We start from the raw sequence: 16,441 nt of genomic DNA on the forward strand, positions 1-16,441 counted from the left end.
GAGTACTCAACCATGTCCGCATAGTTCACGAACCGTAGGGTGACACACTTAAAGTTGGATGTTGAAATGGTAGAACTTGAATATGGAATGGAGTTCGAATATTTGTTCGGAGTCCGGATGAGATCCCGGACATCACGAGGAGTTCGGAATGGTCCGGAGAATAAGATTCATATATAGGAAGTCATATTCCAAGTTTGGAAATGATCCGGTGCATTTATGGCAGGTTCTAGAAGGTTCTAGAAAAGTCCGGAAGAAATCACCATGGAAAGTAGAGTCCCGGAGGGACTCCACTCTGCATGGCCAGCCAACCCTAAAGGGGAGGAGTCCAAGGTGGACTCCCTAGGGTGGCCGGCCAACCCCTCATGGAAGGGGGAATCCCACCCCAAGTGGGATTCCCGGCTTGGGTAGGTTTCCCTACATATGGGAGGTTTCATTGTTGGGGTCTTATTCGAAGACTTGGATACCAACACTTGGGGATTTCCACCTATATAATGAGGAGGAGAGGGAGGGGCTGCCCACTCTTGGCCGCACCACCTAGGGCTGCCCTTGGCCGGCGCCCTAGCCTCCCCTCTCTCCCCAAACCCTAGCGGTATCTCTCCTCCACCATATCCCGCACGCTTAAGCGAAGCTCCGCCGGATTTCTCCACCACCACCGACACCACGCCGTCGTGCCGTCGGATTCAAGAGGAGCTACTACTTCCGCTGCCCGCCGGAACGGGGAGGTGGACGTCGTCTTCATCAACAACCGAACGTGTGACCGAGTACGGAGGTGCTGCCCGTTCGTGGCGCCGGAAGCGATCGTGATCAAGATCTTCTACGCGCTTTTGCAAGCGGCAAGTGAACGTCTACCGCAGCAACAAGAGCCTCATCTTGTAGGCTTTGGAATCTCTTCAAGGGTGAGACTCGATACCCCTCGTTGCTACCGTCTTCTAGATTGCATCTTGGCTTGGATTGCGTGTTCGCGGTAGGAAATTTTTTGTTTTCTATGCAACGTTATCCTTCACTGCACTGTTCGGAATACAGTTTAGCCTTCGGTTCGACCTTCCAACCCCTACAAATAGGGGCAGAGTCTGGTTTTCGGGCTCATCCTGTAATTTTTTTTTGTTTCGTACCATTTACAGTAAGTAATTGATTTGCGCCGATATCCAAGCTGAACCCGTAAATCGGCGGTTATTTTACAGTTTTGGCATGTGTAAGTGCTCTGTTAGAGATGCTCTTAGGAGGGTGGTTGTACCCCAGCTCACCAGAGTTCAAATCCCGGGTTTGACATGTGTGTGTCTCATAAAGACGGAATATTCATTGAGTGGGAGGTGACGTTCCTGTTGACAGCGAGGCGATTGTGGTGACTTCGTCAATTTTCAAGATTCAATTCGCTGGCTTAGTCTTTCGGAGCTACTCATAAGAGTAGGGTGTGCGTGTGTGTGTTCATAGAGGTGAGTGTATGCGCTTATATGTGAGCGCCTGTGTTTGTACTGTGTTTCTTAAAAAAACCCTAGAAACCTCGGAACCAACTTGAGCATTGCGATCTGTACATGTGGTATGGTAAATATGTAGGGAGTATTGCCTTAAAAAAATGGTATTGCCTCTTTCTGGGCCCTGAACCATACCCTCGTCCACCTAGAAACCCTTCAATATTGTACACACCAAAACCCTAGAGGTTGCAGAGCCCGTAAACATGCAAACTGTAAAATGCGAGTTCAGGTCAATGAACTCGTGTTTACGGGTCCAAAAAAGTGCCGACGCAGATTAGAACCTGTAAACTAAAACTGTAAAAAAGCATATTCCTAAATATGCCACTAGACCCACATGTTAGTTTTTTTCCCCTTGCTTTCATCTTTTTTCCTTTGCCCGCTTGCAACCACCACCTTGCTCAGGCCGAGGTCTGCCCCGCCCGGCCCCGCCCAACACCGCCCCTGCGAGCTCGACCTTGCCCCGCCCCGTCACGAACACCTACAGGGCCGCCCGACGAACTCGTGGCTGGCCGGATTTTGCTCGCAACGCAGGGCTCCGCCGAAATTTGGTTGTATTCCTGCCGGATTTTGCCGAATTTTGGTCCTATTCCGGGAGTTCTCCGGCAGAACTGCACTATTTGGAGCTGAAGCTTTAGCCCGCCAAAACGCCACTAGGAATACAGTTTAGCCTTCGGTTCAGCCTTCCAACCCCTACAAATAGGGTGTAGAGTTTGGTTTTCGGGCTCGGCCTGTAATTTTTTTCCGGTTTCGTACCATTTACAGTGATTTGCGCCGATATCTAAACTGAACTCGTAAACTGACGGTTATTTTACAGTTTTGGCATGTTTACGGGCTCTGTTAGAGATGCTCTTAGGGGGTGGTTGTACCTCTAGCTCACCAGAGTTCAACCCCCAGGTTTAACATCTGTGTGTCTCATAAAGACGGATTATTCATTCAGTGGGAGGTGATGTTCCCGTTGATAGCGAGGCGCTTGTGGTGATTTCGTCAATTTCAAGATTCAATTCGCTTGCTCAATCTTTCGGAGGCGCTCATATGTGTAGGATGTGCGAGTGTGCGTTCATAGGAGTGAGTGTATGCGCTTGTATGTGAACGTCTGCGTTTGTACTGTGTTTCTAAAAAAACCTAGAAACCTCGGAACCAACTTGAGCATTGCGATCTGTACACGTGGTATGATCAATATGTAGGGAGTATTGCTTGTAAAAAAAAGGTATTGCCTCTTTCCGGGCCCCTGAACCTACATAAAATTTGTGAGTACAAAAACAATACAGAACCGTAAACACTTCCATATTGCATCAGAAACGTGTTGGTGGTGTACTCTAGTTTCATCTCTACTTAATTTGGCACTGAAAAAATAAGTAATCTGGCAGCAACACTGCGTAGGTAGCAGCCGGCACGGACTCAATCAGACCCGACCTACACGTACACAATAGAAACAGGTCGAGCCGACCTACGACCCACCCAGTTCGTTCCGCCCGCCCGCCCGGTCGCCGCCCCACCCACCCCCTCAAACACCGGCGGTGGTCATGCCGCCTCCGCCTCCTCCGCAACCCCCACCACCACCTCCTCCTCCCCCGCCGCCGTCTTCGCCACCCCCTCTCAACGCCCACCGCCACCCTCTCCCGCCCGCGCCGTCGCCGCCCACCGCCCTCCTCCTCGCACCAGGCCCCTCCCCAACCCGCGCCCTCGCGCTCCTCTTCCCGGACGCCTCCGCGCGCCTCTTCGCCACCCTCCCCTCCCCCGCCACCTCCCCGCCTCCCACCCCCGTCCCCTCCCCGCTCGCCGCCGCGGCCTGCTTCGTGCTCCTCCTCCCCTCCTCCCACCTCCTCTTCCTCTCCGCGCACCCGTCCCCCGCCTCCCCCGCCGTCCACCTCCGCGCCTACTCCCTCGCCGCCGCCGGCCGCTTCGCGCCCGCCCCGCTCGCCTTCAGGCGCCGCGCCTCGCCCGCCGCCCTGCCCCTCCACGGCCTCCCCTTCGGCCTCGGCGTCCGCCTCGCCGCCGGGGTCAACGCCGTCGCGCTGCTCTCCCCCGCCGCCGGCCAGATCTGGCTGCTCGCGCCCAGGATGGCCGCCGACGGGCGCACGCTTCAGCTCCACAAGTGCGCGGTTGTTGAGCTCGAGTCGGCGCGGCCCGTCTACGCCATGCAGGTCGCCATGGCCAAGCTGCTGCTCGGCGAGGCTGGCGGCGTGCGCGTCTTCCCCTTGAGAAGTTTGATGAAGGGTGGGAGGGAGAGGAAGGACGCTGCCGGGGCTTTAGCAAGGAAGAGCTTGCACAAGAAGAACGGGGTTCTCAATGGCTTGATTGTGCCGGTTGGGCGTGGTGGTGACGCCCGAGGTGCTCAAGGAGATGCTGCTTCCGGTTGTGAGTATTTCAAGCTTTCCGTTAAGCTCTGATTCTATTATTATCAACTGATCCTGTTTTATAACCTGAAAATCAAAGCACAATCATTAGATTTATGCTTACAATGGTCAAGTAATTTGGTTACCAGCTAGGTCTAATGCTCAAAGGTGTGTCAAAATTTCTATAATCAGTTCACATTGTATTTCTTTTTTCATTGCACACAAGGAAAATTTTGGTTATTTCCATTAATTTAAGGTGCGGAGCTCTAGTTGTGCCACTGTCCACTTACTGTTTGCTTGGTCAGTAAATAGTTGTCTTATTCATATATAATAACAACAGTAAAGGAGCACATTTTGGAGAAAAAAAATCTGTTATAAGCAAAAGATGTACATGTCTAGTTCGATACAGATCAACAGCATTCTGTACTGCATCCTAATTTGTTAGTTGGATCAGCCCCAGACAACATACAAGATAATTTTGCTTCTAACTTTGTTGTGTCCATAGGTATTGGTACCTGCTTACACACATTGCATACCATATATTTACTGGGACGGTGTAGATGTAAATTGCAGATAAATATACTACATTGATAACCACCACTTCCAATTTATTTATAGTAGAAAGTATAAATATGGCAGTCTTTTGATACCACTAGCCTCCCAAAGGACCCCTTGTCCAAATGATGCGCTGTGTGGGAATGATCACTATGACCTATTTCAAATGTATAGCATTCTTAGATAATTCCATAGCAATTCATATCTGATTTCTTTCAGACGTGCTAACTTGCAAACTTGTAGAATCATGCAATGGCACTGCTACCAGAGTATAGTTGTACTCTTACAGTCTTTCTATGGACAAGTTCAATGACTCTGCTTTATCTGCATTTTTGCAAAACCACTTAATATTTCGAAATTTATTCTTTCAGGCAAGCTTACAACCTTGAGGGTGAAACAGAGTTCAGGGAGCTATTCCTCTATCTTTTTGACCTTTAACCAAGTGGATCATAACTCACAAGGTGGTGTAAATTTGACAAAATCAGTTAAAGCTGTGTCAATCCAACCTTTTTCCAAGGAAAAGTTTTTGGTACTTGATTCAGCTGGAGTTTTGCATGTCTTCAGTCATGAATTGGCCCCAGAAGCTACCAAAACGTATTCTTTGGATTGCGCTATGAAGGTCCAATCGTTCGCTGTTTTCCCAAGTAGCCTTACGAGTGAGTGTTTGTATTGTCGTTGTTCTTTTCGCATTGTGGTGGTTTACTTAATTAATAAATGTGTTCAGAGTGTTTGTGCAGAGACACAAATTCTTTGGGTTTCAGATGGTGCGCATTCCATACACATGGTGTCAACACTGCCAGCATTTGATGTTGAGTCCCCTAAAAGCGACAATGGTGATTGTGATGAGGAAAGAGAGTTAGCAACCATTAAGCTCTCAGGTTTGCAGCGTTGACCTAGTTCTTTTCGTTCTCACTAAGTATTTTAGTTCTGACTAAAAAATGCACACATAATATCAATTATTAAAATTGCAGATTTATGAGAGCAGATTTGGTGCACCTGAGCACCAGTGCTCCCGGTTTTTGAAATATTTAAAAAATTTACATTTATGTTTCAAAAAATTATAATATTTATTCCATGAATACATACACATGTCCTGAATACTCGTGCGAAGTTCCGGTAGAAATAGTTTTGTATTTTGAGCTACAGGAAAAATAATAATTGTGTATAGGGGTAGCTTTTGTCAGAAGTTTGTCTTTTTTACATAGTTCATAATCCAATATATTTTCCTCCGAAATTTCTCCCGTACCTTCAGAAGATTCCTATGTATGTGCATATTTAGGCTCATATTTTTTGGAATTGCAGAAATATGTTTTTAAAAACTGAGAGCACTGGTGCTCATGTGCCAAATGCACTTTTCACAGATTTATCGCTTATTCACTTGTGCAATTGTATTTTAAGGTTGCGCAATCATTGCAAAACACATCTGATTCTTCTTTTCTCTGGATGAACAAATTTTATTGTTATTAGTTGTGCTGTTGCTCAACATCACAAGGAAATTCTAGACCTTAAAATACCGAGCTACTTTTGGAACAACAGCAACATTATGTATTCGTTCATGTACTTGTTCTTTACATCATTATATGTTTAACCTCAGAAGTTCATTCACAGTACTTAAAAAACATAGTGATTGTTCAAAAGAGTAGCATTTCCTATTATTCAGTTTTTAGATTTGCCATTTTTCAAATCTTCCCAGGGACGAAGGAAGTAAGCTCATTTGATTTAGGTAGTTGTTAATACTTTATAGCAGGTGAATCATAACCCTATTTCCCTGGGGATTAACTTCTGTCATCCTGCAGCTATTGAAGCCATCTTTACTAGTGAAAAGGTTCAGGATATTGTATCTATCTCCAAGGATTCTGTGCTTATCCTTGGCCAAGGTATAATATAGTGATGTGCCTTGAAGCTGCACATTCTAGATAACCATAAATCTCTTGATACGTTGGTTTTGTTTCACTTATATTCAAATGTTCCTAACATCATACATGTTTTTTCAGGCAACATGTTTTTATATGGAACTGCTTGAATATGGATTTTTAATATATGCGTGGTAAACCTACCTGAAGAACTTCTTGTCATTTCCATTTTCACATTCATCGGTTTAGTCTAAACCCATTTTTTTGTTTGATATCAGGTGGAGACACAGCTGTTGTTTAGATCATGAATTTGCAGTTTTGGATGGTTTTTTGGCTAATGACAGGGTGCGTTCTGTGTAAAATAGCCGCCTTTCTTCATCGCTTCTAAGGCCATTTGTGGCTCTCTACTAATGCTTTGCCCTTTTCTTCCAAGTGCAGTGTTTGTTGATCCTGAAGATGTACTTGTTCACCTGTTTTTTTGGAAGTCATGAGCATCATTAGTATTTAATTGCATTAAGCAGAAGAAAAACTCATGACTTGGATGGCAACCAGCAAGAGCTGAAGAGTGCAGGCCATTCCGTATCATCTCAACTATCTGAAAGCAACATTGCAGAACCCTGAGCCATCATTCAGCATAGCTCATCGATAGCTGAGGCCAGATTATGCAATGGATGGATTACAACAACTGGCTGCTCTGCATTCACATTTCCAGCCAGGACAGCAACATTTCTGGTTGCTATTGCTGCAAGAAGGGTTGGCTGCAGCCCTATGTGCAGGTTCAGCTGTCATGGAATGTGGATCACCGCCAAGTGGGTTGCTTATGAAGCTGCTCTCAGCTGGTGGCGGACTAGGAAGTTGATCCTACTGCAGGAGCCTGGACTGTGCCTGGAACTGAGTGTGGTGTGTACTTTCTTGCAACTGCCAAGCTCTGGGCACCTCAGAAACCAATAATGAATGTAGCACTAATCCTGTAAGGCCAGGCGTAATCTAGATGGATTGCTAAAGCCTTCCATTGTTACGGTCTAAGCTTGCTACAGTTTGCTATTATTTCTCGCAACTGAAAATGGAAACCCAGATATTTGTTTATTATCTTGTCGTTGCGATGTTGGTTATGTTAAGGCGTCTTCAATGTTGAAAAGAGTTGGGTCGTTGCGATGTTGGTTCTGCTAGAGTTTACATGCACGTCCAGAAAACAGGAAGCACCAGACTTTCTTATTACAGATGTTGATCCAGAAATGGCATCCAATATCTGCAGTTTTTTGCTTTGCGTTTTGTGCATACGTGTTTCAGGCAGGACTCTGGCCACTCTAATCGTTGAAGTTCCAATCGCGCGGCAGGCGTGATAAGCAATCTCAACACCCAGTGAAGTCGAGAGTCGAGAGAGTTAACCCCCTTCCCACGTAACAAAAGGTCTTATTGTTCAAAAGCACGCAATAGATAGCCACCCCATTCAGAATAAATCCTAGCTGTCTCCACTTTAGCCTCCTCCATAGATTGGATTCCCCTCCTCCAGTCGACTTCGCCGGGAGAAGTGGGGAACCTGATCTATACGTGGAGTTTTCAATAAAAGTATAGATTGGATTCCCCTCCTCCAGTCGACTTCGCCGGGAGAAGTGGGGAACCTGATCTATACGTGGAGTTTTCAATAAAAGTAATGTTGTCAGTAGTTTATGTTAGGGGTTTTGTAGCTGTTTTTTTGTTGGGTTCCCCTCCATGGAGATGACATCGTTTGCAATGCCTTTCGTTCGACGACGAGATCTTCCCGAGTGGTGTTGAAAGATTACAGTTTTCTAGATATGGATCTTTAGATCTTGCTTCGCTAGGTTGATTTTGGATCTTTTCTCATTGTTGGCGCGAGGCGCGAGGAGGATTATCCTCGTAGTTTTTGCCGGCTGCTACATCCTCGATAATGGTGATTCTTACTCTCGGCTCTCTAGTGTCGTCGACAAGGCTGGTCGGTTGTTATTCCATGAGATACCGGTGTTGGTACTCTTGCCGATGTTAATTGACTACTTTAATGGTTGCGCGCGAGCACGCATCCTTAGCATTGCGGGTCAAATTAAAATTATGAAGAACCTTCGTTGGTATTTTACAGGTCTATCATTTATAATATATCTTTGGACAAGTTTGAAAATCTCAAAGATTTGTTAGTATCTTTTAAACTTTATTTTTTAATTGTTGAAGATAGCTTGGGTATCTTAAATACTCCTATATGATTGTAAAAGTGAAGTAGCGTTTCCCACCTCCCGGGGTCAGGGAGCCCTCTCCCGCTGCTCCGCCTCCGCGCCCAACTTGAGATGAATGCGTCCCCTCTCCCCACCACTGCTTCTTTTGCCTCTGTCCGCGCACGCTCCCGGCGACCAGGCTCCGTTCTGCTTCTGCCGCCACACAGGAAGTAAGTTCTCTCGCGCTCTAGTAGTAGATCCGGCGAGTTCCCTTGTCGCCGCATGGTGCCAGCGCTTTTGGTAGTCGTTACCGTAGCGCGACGGAGCCGCGCAAATGGACGGCTAATATCTAGGTTTACCGTTCGGACCATCCAAGCTGCAGCCTTCCCAATGGTGCTTGAAATTTCCGCCGGCGTTGAAACATACAGTAGAATTGATTGGGTGCTTAATTTGTTAACTCCCCATTACGTCCCGTGATAAAAAAATTTCCCGAGAATGACGCCCTGTGATGATCGCGAGGTGAATCCTTCCTTAGACCAGGAGTTTGCTTCTATCTGAAATCGTTATGGTAGGAGAAGTATGGATTTTCGTTTTTCCCAATGCATATTTGCCTATTCTTGTAACAACAAGTGAGACATACGAGGATTTTATCACGCATTAGGGCTTGTTCGGTTCATATGGGATTGAAGGGAGATTTTATCAATTGCAAGTCAAAACTACCCCCAAATCCACTCCAATCCACTCTAATCCCCTTGGGCAGGGGATTAATCGAACAAGCCCTTAGAGATCCAAATTGCCCCACAACAATACCATGTTCCGAAATACTTTCCGGCATATCTAACAAAATACAACAGGAAGGCCTGAAACACTTCAGAACAAGTTTGTATTAGACTTGCCATTTGTGCGGTTCCATCTCCATCGCACATGGTACATTATCTTGTTGTACTTGGCTCAAGAGGTAGATGATTGAGCATCTGTTACTGAGAGTAAGTTGTACAATTGATATGCATGTGCCTCATTCTATTGCTACTACATAAGCGTTCTTGCCATAATTAGCTCAAGAATCAGATGATCTTCTGCTCTACGTAATACGGTAGCAGGTGGTGGTTTCGCTCGCCCTCTACCTCATTTGGGAGCAGTAATCTGCCTTTATCTTGTTCAACTTCACTACCACCTTGTCCATTGGGGTTCTTTCATCAGGTATCGCTGATGAGCACCGTAAGCTCAACTCTATTACAGATGCAAGGCATCTGTTAAGGGTGATGGACTGCTCCTGCAAGGTGCTATGATTGGCAGCATGGCGACCACTCTTGCCTCCAATTGATAGAACTTCGGGGTCGACAACATCTATAAGCCTGGTTGGAAATGCTTCACTAACCCATTGCCGCAAGCTCACCTCCCCACCAAACAGCGGATCAGTGGGTCTTTTCCCTGTGAATACCTCTAGCAGCATGATCCCGTAGCTGAACACATCGCTCATCCGTGATGCTTTACCAGCTGATCCATATTCTGCTCGTTTCGCATATAAGAACACAATGGAAAATAAGGTAAATTTATTCATGTGTGAAGTTTGATTTGTTGACAAGATATGTAGGCAAGTGTAATACCTGGTGCCATGTAGCCAATTGTTCCAGGCATGCCTGTCAATGCAATAGAGCTATTATCTCCCAACAACAACTTGGCTATGCCAAAGTCAGCGACGTGTGCAGTCATGCCTTCATCCAGCAATACATTGCTTGGCTTCAGATCACAATGAAGAACAACCTCAGTGTGCAGGTGGTGAAGATACTCCATTGCCATTGCTACATCTAGCATAATTTCCAACCTCTTGAGGAATCCAAAACACTGCTGGCTGTTCCTGGAGTACAGCCAGCTGTCCAAACTCCCATTTGGCATGTACTGGAGCACCAATGCCTTGAAGTCAAAATTGGAGCAAGTGCTAAGTATTCTCACTAGGTTTCGGTGACGAGCCATGCGCAGAGCACGGCATTCCGTGTCAAAACTCACAGTGGCTCCTTCATGTTGCATGTTGAGTACCTTTACTGCGACAATTGATTCATCATCTAGCTGACCCTTGAAGACTTTGCCAAAGTTCCCGGATCCAATCAGATTGCTCTCACTGAAGTTCTCTGTCGCACGAACAAGCTCATGGAATGATATTAACCGATAGTTGATTATGTTGGACTCTGAGGGAACTGAAATATTTTTGTGCTTCTTGATCTTTTTTCTGATTAGTACGGCCAAGCAGGTAGCTAAAATTGCAAATCCCATGGCTGCAGGAAGTATAATTTTTACCAATGATTTCCGTGATCTATGATTGCTCTGGCAGGGTGAAATGCCTACTCGTGGGAGGCCACAAAGAGCAGTGTTTCCTCTCAAAGACTGGAGTGTGATGTTTGAGAAAACTCCACTATCCGGTATCTGACCACCTAGATTGTTGAAGGAGAGATTCAAGCTAGTGAGGAAGGTCAAATTGGCCAGTGACCTTGGTATGGAACCCTGAAGGGAATTGTATGATAGGTCCATGGTCTCTATGCTGACTAGCTCTCCGAATGAGCTTGGGATTTGTTCATGGAATGAATTGTTTGACAGGTTCAGATAGGTCAGCATCTGGAGCCTTCCCAAGGAATCTGGTAAGCCACCAGTCATGAGATTGCTTGAAAGATCCATTTGAGAAATTTGTTTTACTTGGCTAACATCCATAGTCAGTGGGCCACTCAGCATGTTGTATGACAGATCAAGTGTGATGAGCTTTGAAAGGCGCCACAAGCTCGACGGTATGTTTGAGGACAGCGAGTTAAGAGAAGATGTCATGTACTGCAGCTCGCTTAGATTGCCCACACTGCTCGGTATTGAGCCAGAAAACTTGTTTTTATCAAGATGCAATGTTACTAGGCGTTTTAATCTGGAAATTTCTTCTGGGATGGCACCGGTCATGGTGTTGTTGAAAAGGTTGAGTTCTTGGAGATTTTGCAGTGTACTTATGGATACAGGAATTGCCCCGCTCAGTTGGTTTCCATCGAGATCAATTGTTCTAAGGTCGCTAAGATTTGCAATTGTTTCTGGAATGCTCCCCGTTAGGCTGTTAGAACTTGCTATGAAGTACTGGAGCTGTGAACTAAGGTTTCCCAAATAGTCAGGTATGCTTCCTGTAAACGAATTCATTGAAATTCCAAGTGTGGTGAGGTTTTTGCAATTGGAGAGTACATGGAGAAAGTTTAGCTTGCCGCTAAGCTTGTTTCCATTAACATAGAGGCCCGTAAGACTACGGATATTCCCAAACGTGGTTGGGACTGATCCAGTGAAGGAATTGACCGTCAGATCGAGAGTGCTGATGCTTGATATATTGCCGATGGATTCAGGAATGGTACCTGTTAGGAGGTTCGTCGAAAAGCTCAAGTAATTGAGGTTTCTCAAATAGCCTATTTCAGGCGGAATCTCTCCTTGCAGCTGGTTGGCACTAAGATCAAGCATGACAAGGTCGGTGAGGTTGCTTAGCTCAACCGGTATCTTACCGACGAGGTTGTTTGCCGCCAGTATGATGGTAGAAAGCCGAGGCATTGTTGCCAACCATGCCGGTACAGGACCAGTGAAGTTATTAATGGACAAGGAAAGAGACTCAAGGTTTTTGCATCTGGCCAGTGCCGTCGGGATCCTACCAGTGAAGTGATTCTGTGAAAGACTTAGTTTTTGCAGCATAGGGAGATTAAAGCTCTTGTTGCCAGGGAGGGTACCGAAAAGATTGTTGTTCGCCAAACCAAAGATTCGGAGCATGGACATGTTGAAGATGGCAGCAGGGACAGTGCCCGTAAGAAGGTTGAGCTCCAGGACTAGGATTTCAAGCTTCGTCAGAGAATCGATCGCTTCAGGTATGCCTCCGGCAAATCTGTTCCGGGCAAGCCATATGACACTCAAATCAGGAGTGTTGTTGAAGAGGCCTTGAGGTATGGTGCCACTCAGGTCGTTGGAGTTGAGGCTTATGTACTTAAGCTTGCACAGCGCGTGCAATTCTGGAGGGATGGCCCCGGAGAGGCCATTGTAGCCAAGGTCAAGATACTCGAGCTGGGTGAGGTTTCCGAGCGCCAAGGGGATGGTACCTGACAGGTGGTTCTCGTCGAGGTCGAGGTGCCTGAGCCGCGCTAGCTGCCCGAGCTCGGCAGGGATTGCACCGGCCAGCCCGGTGCTGTTGAGGTTGAGGTGGGAGATGAAGGAGAGGTTGCCGAGCTCCGGTGGAATGGCGCCGCCGAGCACCACGCCCGGCAGCGACAGCGCGATGACACGCCGCCCACGGGCGTCGCACGAGACGCCGAGCCAGCCGCAGAAGGGCGTTCGCGCAGTCCAGCTGCGGCGCAGGATGCCGCGCGGGTCGCGCACGCTGGCCCTGAAGGCGAGCAGCGCCGAGAGGTCGACGTCGGTGGCGTTTGCTGGGTGCGTGAGCGCGGCCGTGCCGGGCAGCACCAGCAGCGACAGGGCCACCATTGTTTGTGCTACGACAAGAGCCATGGCCATAGCCAGGTGCTTGTCCGTGGGTTTTCTGTGCGGCTCCAGGAATGCATGAATTTGGGGCTTTAGAGAAAATCTTTTTGCAGTCTGAAGAAGTCAGTGACGTGTTGGACATTTAGTGCAGTTGCCTTGTGAGTTAGTTGTTGGTTATGGAAGCAGGGAACATCAAGTGTACTCGGTGCTTGAGCGGAATGGCGGCCCATGTTCCGTCTACTCGGTCAATGGGTCCGAAATTCAGAATCAGATGCAGTTCACATTTGCATACGTTCTCAGTGTTTAACATAACTCAAGTCCAGCCAGCCTGCAGTGAATGCCATTGCGGCAGCATGACCAGGCAAATGGAAATACCGGCCTTGCGTGCCCTCGCCTTCTATGCCATGCCGCATAACATACTAGCCACGCGTCCGATGCGTCGCTGCAAAGTTCCAGTTTGGCGTGCATGACTGAATCTAATGCGACCACACATCTACATTCCTGGGAAAACAAAAGTCACCGTGCGCAGACTGGTACGCGATTTGCTGACTAGTAGCTGAGGATGGTGTAGCCATTTTTGAGGGTTACGGCTTGCGTCGCCAGAGAAGTTTGGCATGCCGTCTTTCTAGACCCACAGGCTAGGCGCGACTGTAGTGTGTGTTCACCCGTCACAAATCAGGAATAACGAGTGTCTCCGGTACCCTACCAGGGTTGCAAGTGGCATCCCGCGTAAACTCGCAAAACCAATTTTCAATTTAAACTAGACTAATTTATTAAAAAGTGTTATGACTATAAATTAGCTGGTTTTAGCTATGAAACGATGACCCCCCCCCCCCCCCCCGCCCGCCCTCTCCTCCCCCTCTCGTCGCCCCCAGAGGCGGCCACCAGCAAGGCTGTACGGCGCCGGTGAAGGGGGCGGCGGGGAACTTCTCTCGAGCCCCCGCACGCAGCTGTAGGGAGGAAGACGGCAGTGTGGGGGTTGGCCTCCGCCGCTGGGAGTTGACGGCCCTACTCCCTCCGTCCATCTCTCCGGCGCGGCCTCGCCGACGCTTGGGAGTGGTGGCCGGTGGTTGGGTGCCCTCCGACGACCGGGCTGGGGCCATGGATCCAGGGCGACGGCCTTGGCGCAGGGTGGGGCGACGTCGACCTGGCGGCGGGTGGCGGTTGCAGGTGCTGCAGTCCACGCTCTTCGGCCGTGCGGGCGGTGAAGGGGCGGCGGGTGTGGGCATGGTGTGGAGGTCGCCCCGATGGGCCTCTGGCACCAGATCTGAAGACTGTTGCTGCTCCTCCTTGCGGTGCTCATCGCACCTCCCTGGCCCCGGACTCCCTCCGGTGGCTGGTGGGTGTGGTCGGATGTGGGCTCTGGACTCGGGGAAACCCTTGGCCGCCGGTGGCGGCCACGACGTCGACGATGCTGCCGGCGCCGCTCTCCTTCTTGAAGGTGACATCGAGGTTGTATCCCCTCCCTCCCTGCCCTATCTATCTCGGGTGAAAACCTAAAACTTTGGTTTGGATGGCGGTGACGCTCTCGTGGTGTCGTTCCCTCGTTGGAGGCGCCGTTTTGAGATAGTGGGTTTGGGTGGATGAGCTCGGCGAAGGTTGGTAGGCATCGTCTTTGCTCCTGGCATCTTTGTCTGGTGTGTTGTGGTTTGGGCAGCGGATGGCTGTGATGTTCGTGGGTGGCGGCACGGCGAGGCGAGTGCTCGGAGTCCTTCTCCCTGGCGGTAACTTCCAATATCCATGCGTGCTCAGGGAGAGCGGTCTACCTCCGACAGGTATGGCGCCCTCCGGGGCGAGAAAGTAAGAAGATTTCTTTGGAGGTGGAAACAGATGGTGCTTGGCCTCTGGAGGTTGACGATGGTGCGAGTCCCTCAATGGCGGTCTTCTTCACCAGCTTCGAAGCCTCTTTAGTCAGATCGCTAGCCTAGACAATGGTCTCAAAGTTCAAGCTGTGTTTCATTCCTTTTCTTGTTTCCTGTTAGCTGGTTTTCAGCACCTTGTAATAACTTGCCGGAAACGGCCTTACTAATTTAAGGCAGAGCTACGGCCTACTGTTTAAAAACTATGAAACGGTGAGATCGGGTGCCGCTTTGCGTCCCTTCCCCTAGTGCTAACTAGAACCAATGAAGGATGGAAGAGCCTTTTTCCTCCTTTTTTTTCATTTTAATTTCTTATGTCTTTTTTTTTTTGCTCACTTACCTTTTAATATTTCCTTCTTGATTTTAGTGAATATATGAACATTTATTTGGAAAGCGGACCTCGGATGATTAATAGGAGGCATGAGAGGATTAGACTTAGGCTAGTATGTAAAAGGAAATGGACTATAAGGCTCTGTAGCCTTTGAGGTACCACTGGTTTGTGCGGAAGCCAAATAACCTTCATCACCCGGTTACAACGGCTTATAGAAGAGTTAGCCGAGGGATCACCAAGTAGAGCCTTATCCTTAAGGACCTTAAAATGTTTGTCAAATAGTTAACTAATCTGGTCATCGAGCTCGGAATCCGCCTTATTATGGGCTAGCATCTCCTTGAACTCTTTGACCGACTATCTCTTTTACTCGTTCCTCATCATCGGCAAAATCATCTCGCTCTTAAGGCGGTAAAACCCTTAAAAAGAGGCATTGCTCTAACACCGATTGAAGAATAGAGATAGCAGCCAAAAGGGGGAGGAGTGAGTACGTTCTACAAATTTTCTTTAAATTCTTTTGCAGTTTTAGGCCGTGCATAAATGTAAGTGTGGCTAATACAAATTAGGTGAGGCGTCCTACATAATAATGATATAAGGTACTTCAAACATGAATCTTATCAGAAAGATAAAAAGTAAAGAGCCAATTTGGCGTGCATGACTGAATCGCGGCCACACATGAGAAGTCTCCTTCCCTGAGGAAACAAAAGTCATAGTGCGCAGACTGGTACGCGATGTTGCTGCAGGCTGGTACGCGATGTTGCTGACTTGTAGCTGCTACCTGGAGCAATTTTTGGGGGTTTAGGGCATCTCCAATGGACCGATTTAAACGGATGCCGCAGCGTTTAAGACCGCGTGGTTGAAAAGTGTGTCTGCACTCAATTCAGCGGTGCGTCTATCCATCCGCCAAGACGCAAACACGACCTAAATATGCGTCGCGAATGCGTCTACACGAATGTTGCGCGGTCGCGTCCAGTGACCTTGTATTCCAACCCATCCCCGCACGTCAGGGACAACGAAATCGACCGCGTGGATTCGCTTCCTCCCCTTAGTTGCAGCCCTAGGGCGACGTCGCCAACCCACCCCTTCCCCGCTGCACTGTCGTAGTACCGGACGTCTGTTCGGGCCTCACCTCGCCGAAGTACAGCTGGGGTAGAATCTCCAGCCCTTGACATCATCTGTCACGTCTTTGCTGGCCGCACATCTGCTTGGTCCCGCCGATTCATTTTTGGGCGCCATTTTAGGCTACCATTGATCCGCTGTTGGTGCCCACGCGGATGGACATGTGGCACTCGCACACACGGATGGACATGTGGCAGTCGGCTGCAGTGAGTTCATTGACTCGACGACGAGTCCAACAAGATGACGCAGGTCATGGCTGCTGCGGCCTCCATCCTCCA

At 48.3% G+C, this 16,441-nt stretch overlaps 2 protein-coding genes across 2 annotated transcripts; one reads left to right on the plus strand and one right to left on the minus strand.

Moving 5' to 3' along the window:
- The first annotated feature begins 2,995 nt into the window (after window positions 1–2,995).
- LOC124665432 lies at window positions 2,996–7,334 on the plus strand. Its single transcript, XM_047202848.1, has 7 exons — window positions 2,996–3,830; window positions 4,735–5,019; window positions 5,101–5,241; window positions 6,160–6,240; window positions 6,358–6,410; window positions 6,495–6,561; window positions 6,655–7,334. The coding sequence occupies exons 1-5, from the start codon at window positions 2,996–2,998 to the stop codon at window positions 6,384–6,386; spliced, it is 1,371 nt and encodes a 456-aa protein (XP_047058804.1). The 3' UTR covers window positions 6,387–6,410; window positions 6,495–6,561; window positions 6,655–7,334.
- A 1,908-nt stretch (window positions 7,335–9,242) lies between these two features.
- On the minus strand, window positions 9,243–14,305 carry LOC124663323 (probable LRR receptor-like serine/threonine-protein kinase At3g47570). Its single transcript, XM_047201046.1, has 3 exons — window positions 13,757–14,305; window positions 9,989–12,971; window positions 9,243–9,890 (listed from the first exon to the last, which is right to left on the minus strand). The coding sequence occupies exons 1-3, from the start codon at window positions 14,303–14,305 to the stop codon at window positions 9,502–9,504; spliced, it is 3,921 nt and encodes a 1,306-aa protein (XP_047057002.1). The 3' UTR covers window positions 9,243–9,501.
- Between the last annotated feature and the right edge of the window lie 2,136 nt (window positions 14,306–16,441).

Source organism: Lolium rigidum, chromosome 6 (genome assembly GCF_022539505.1).
Source record: "Lolium rigidum isolate FL_2022 chromosome 6, APGP_CSIRO_Lrig_0.1, whole genome shotgun sequence".
Classification (NCBI taxonomy): Eukaryota; Viridiplantae; Streptophyta; class Magnoliopsida; order Poales; family Poaceae; genus Lolium; species Lolium rigidum.

Bases quoted from the DNA above. Each gene is read 5' to 3' on its own strand.
- LOC124665432 (XM_047202848.1), top strand. From the start codon at position 2,996: ATGCCGCCTCCGCCTCCTCCGCAACCCCCACCACCACCTCCTCCTCCC. The intron at 5,242-6,159 runs GTTTGCAGCGTT...GTCATCCTGCAG, and splicing joins AGCAACCATTAAGCTCTCAG to CTATTGAAGCCATCTTTACT. The intron at 6,241-6,357 runs GTATAATATAGT...ATGTTTTTTCAG, and splicing joins TGTGCTTATCCTTGGCCAAG to GCAACATGTTTTTATATGGA.
- LOC124663323 (XM_047201046.1), bottom strand. From the start codon at position 14,305: ATGTCACCTTCAAGAAGGAGAGCGGCGCCGGCAGCATCGTCGACGTCG. The intron at 12,972-13,756 runs GTACAGCCTTGC...TGACTTCTTCAG, and splicing joins CCGCCCCCTTCACCGGCGCC to ACTGCAAAAAGATTTTCTCT. The intron at 9,891-9,988 runs GTATTACACTTG...CGAAACGAGCAG, and splicing joins AATTGGCTACATGGCACCAG to AATATGGATCAGCTGGTAAA.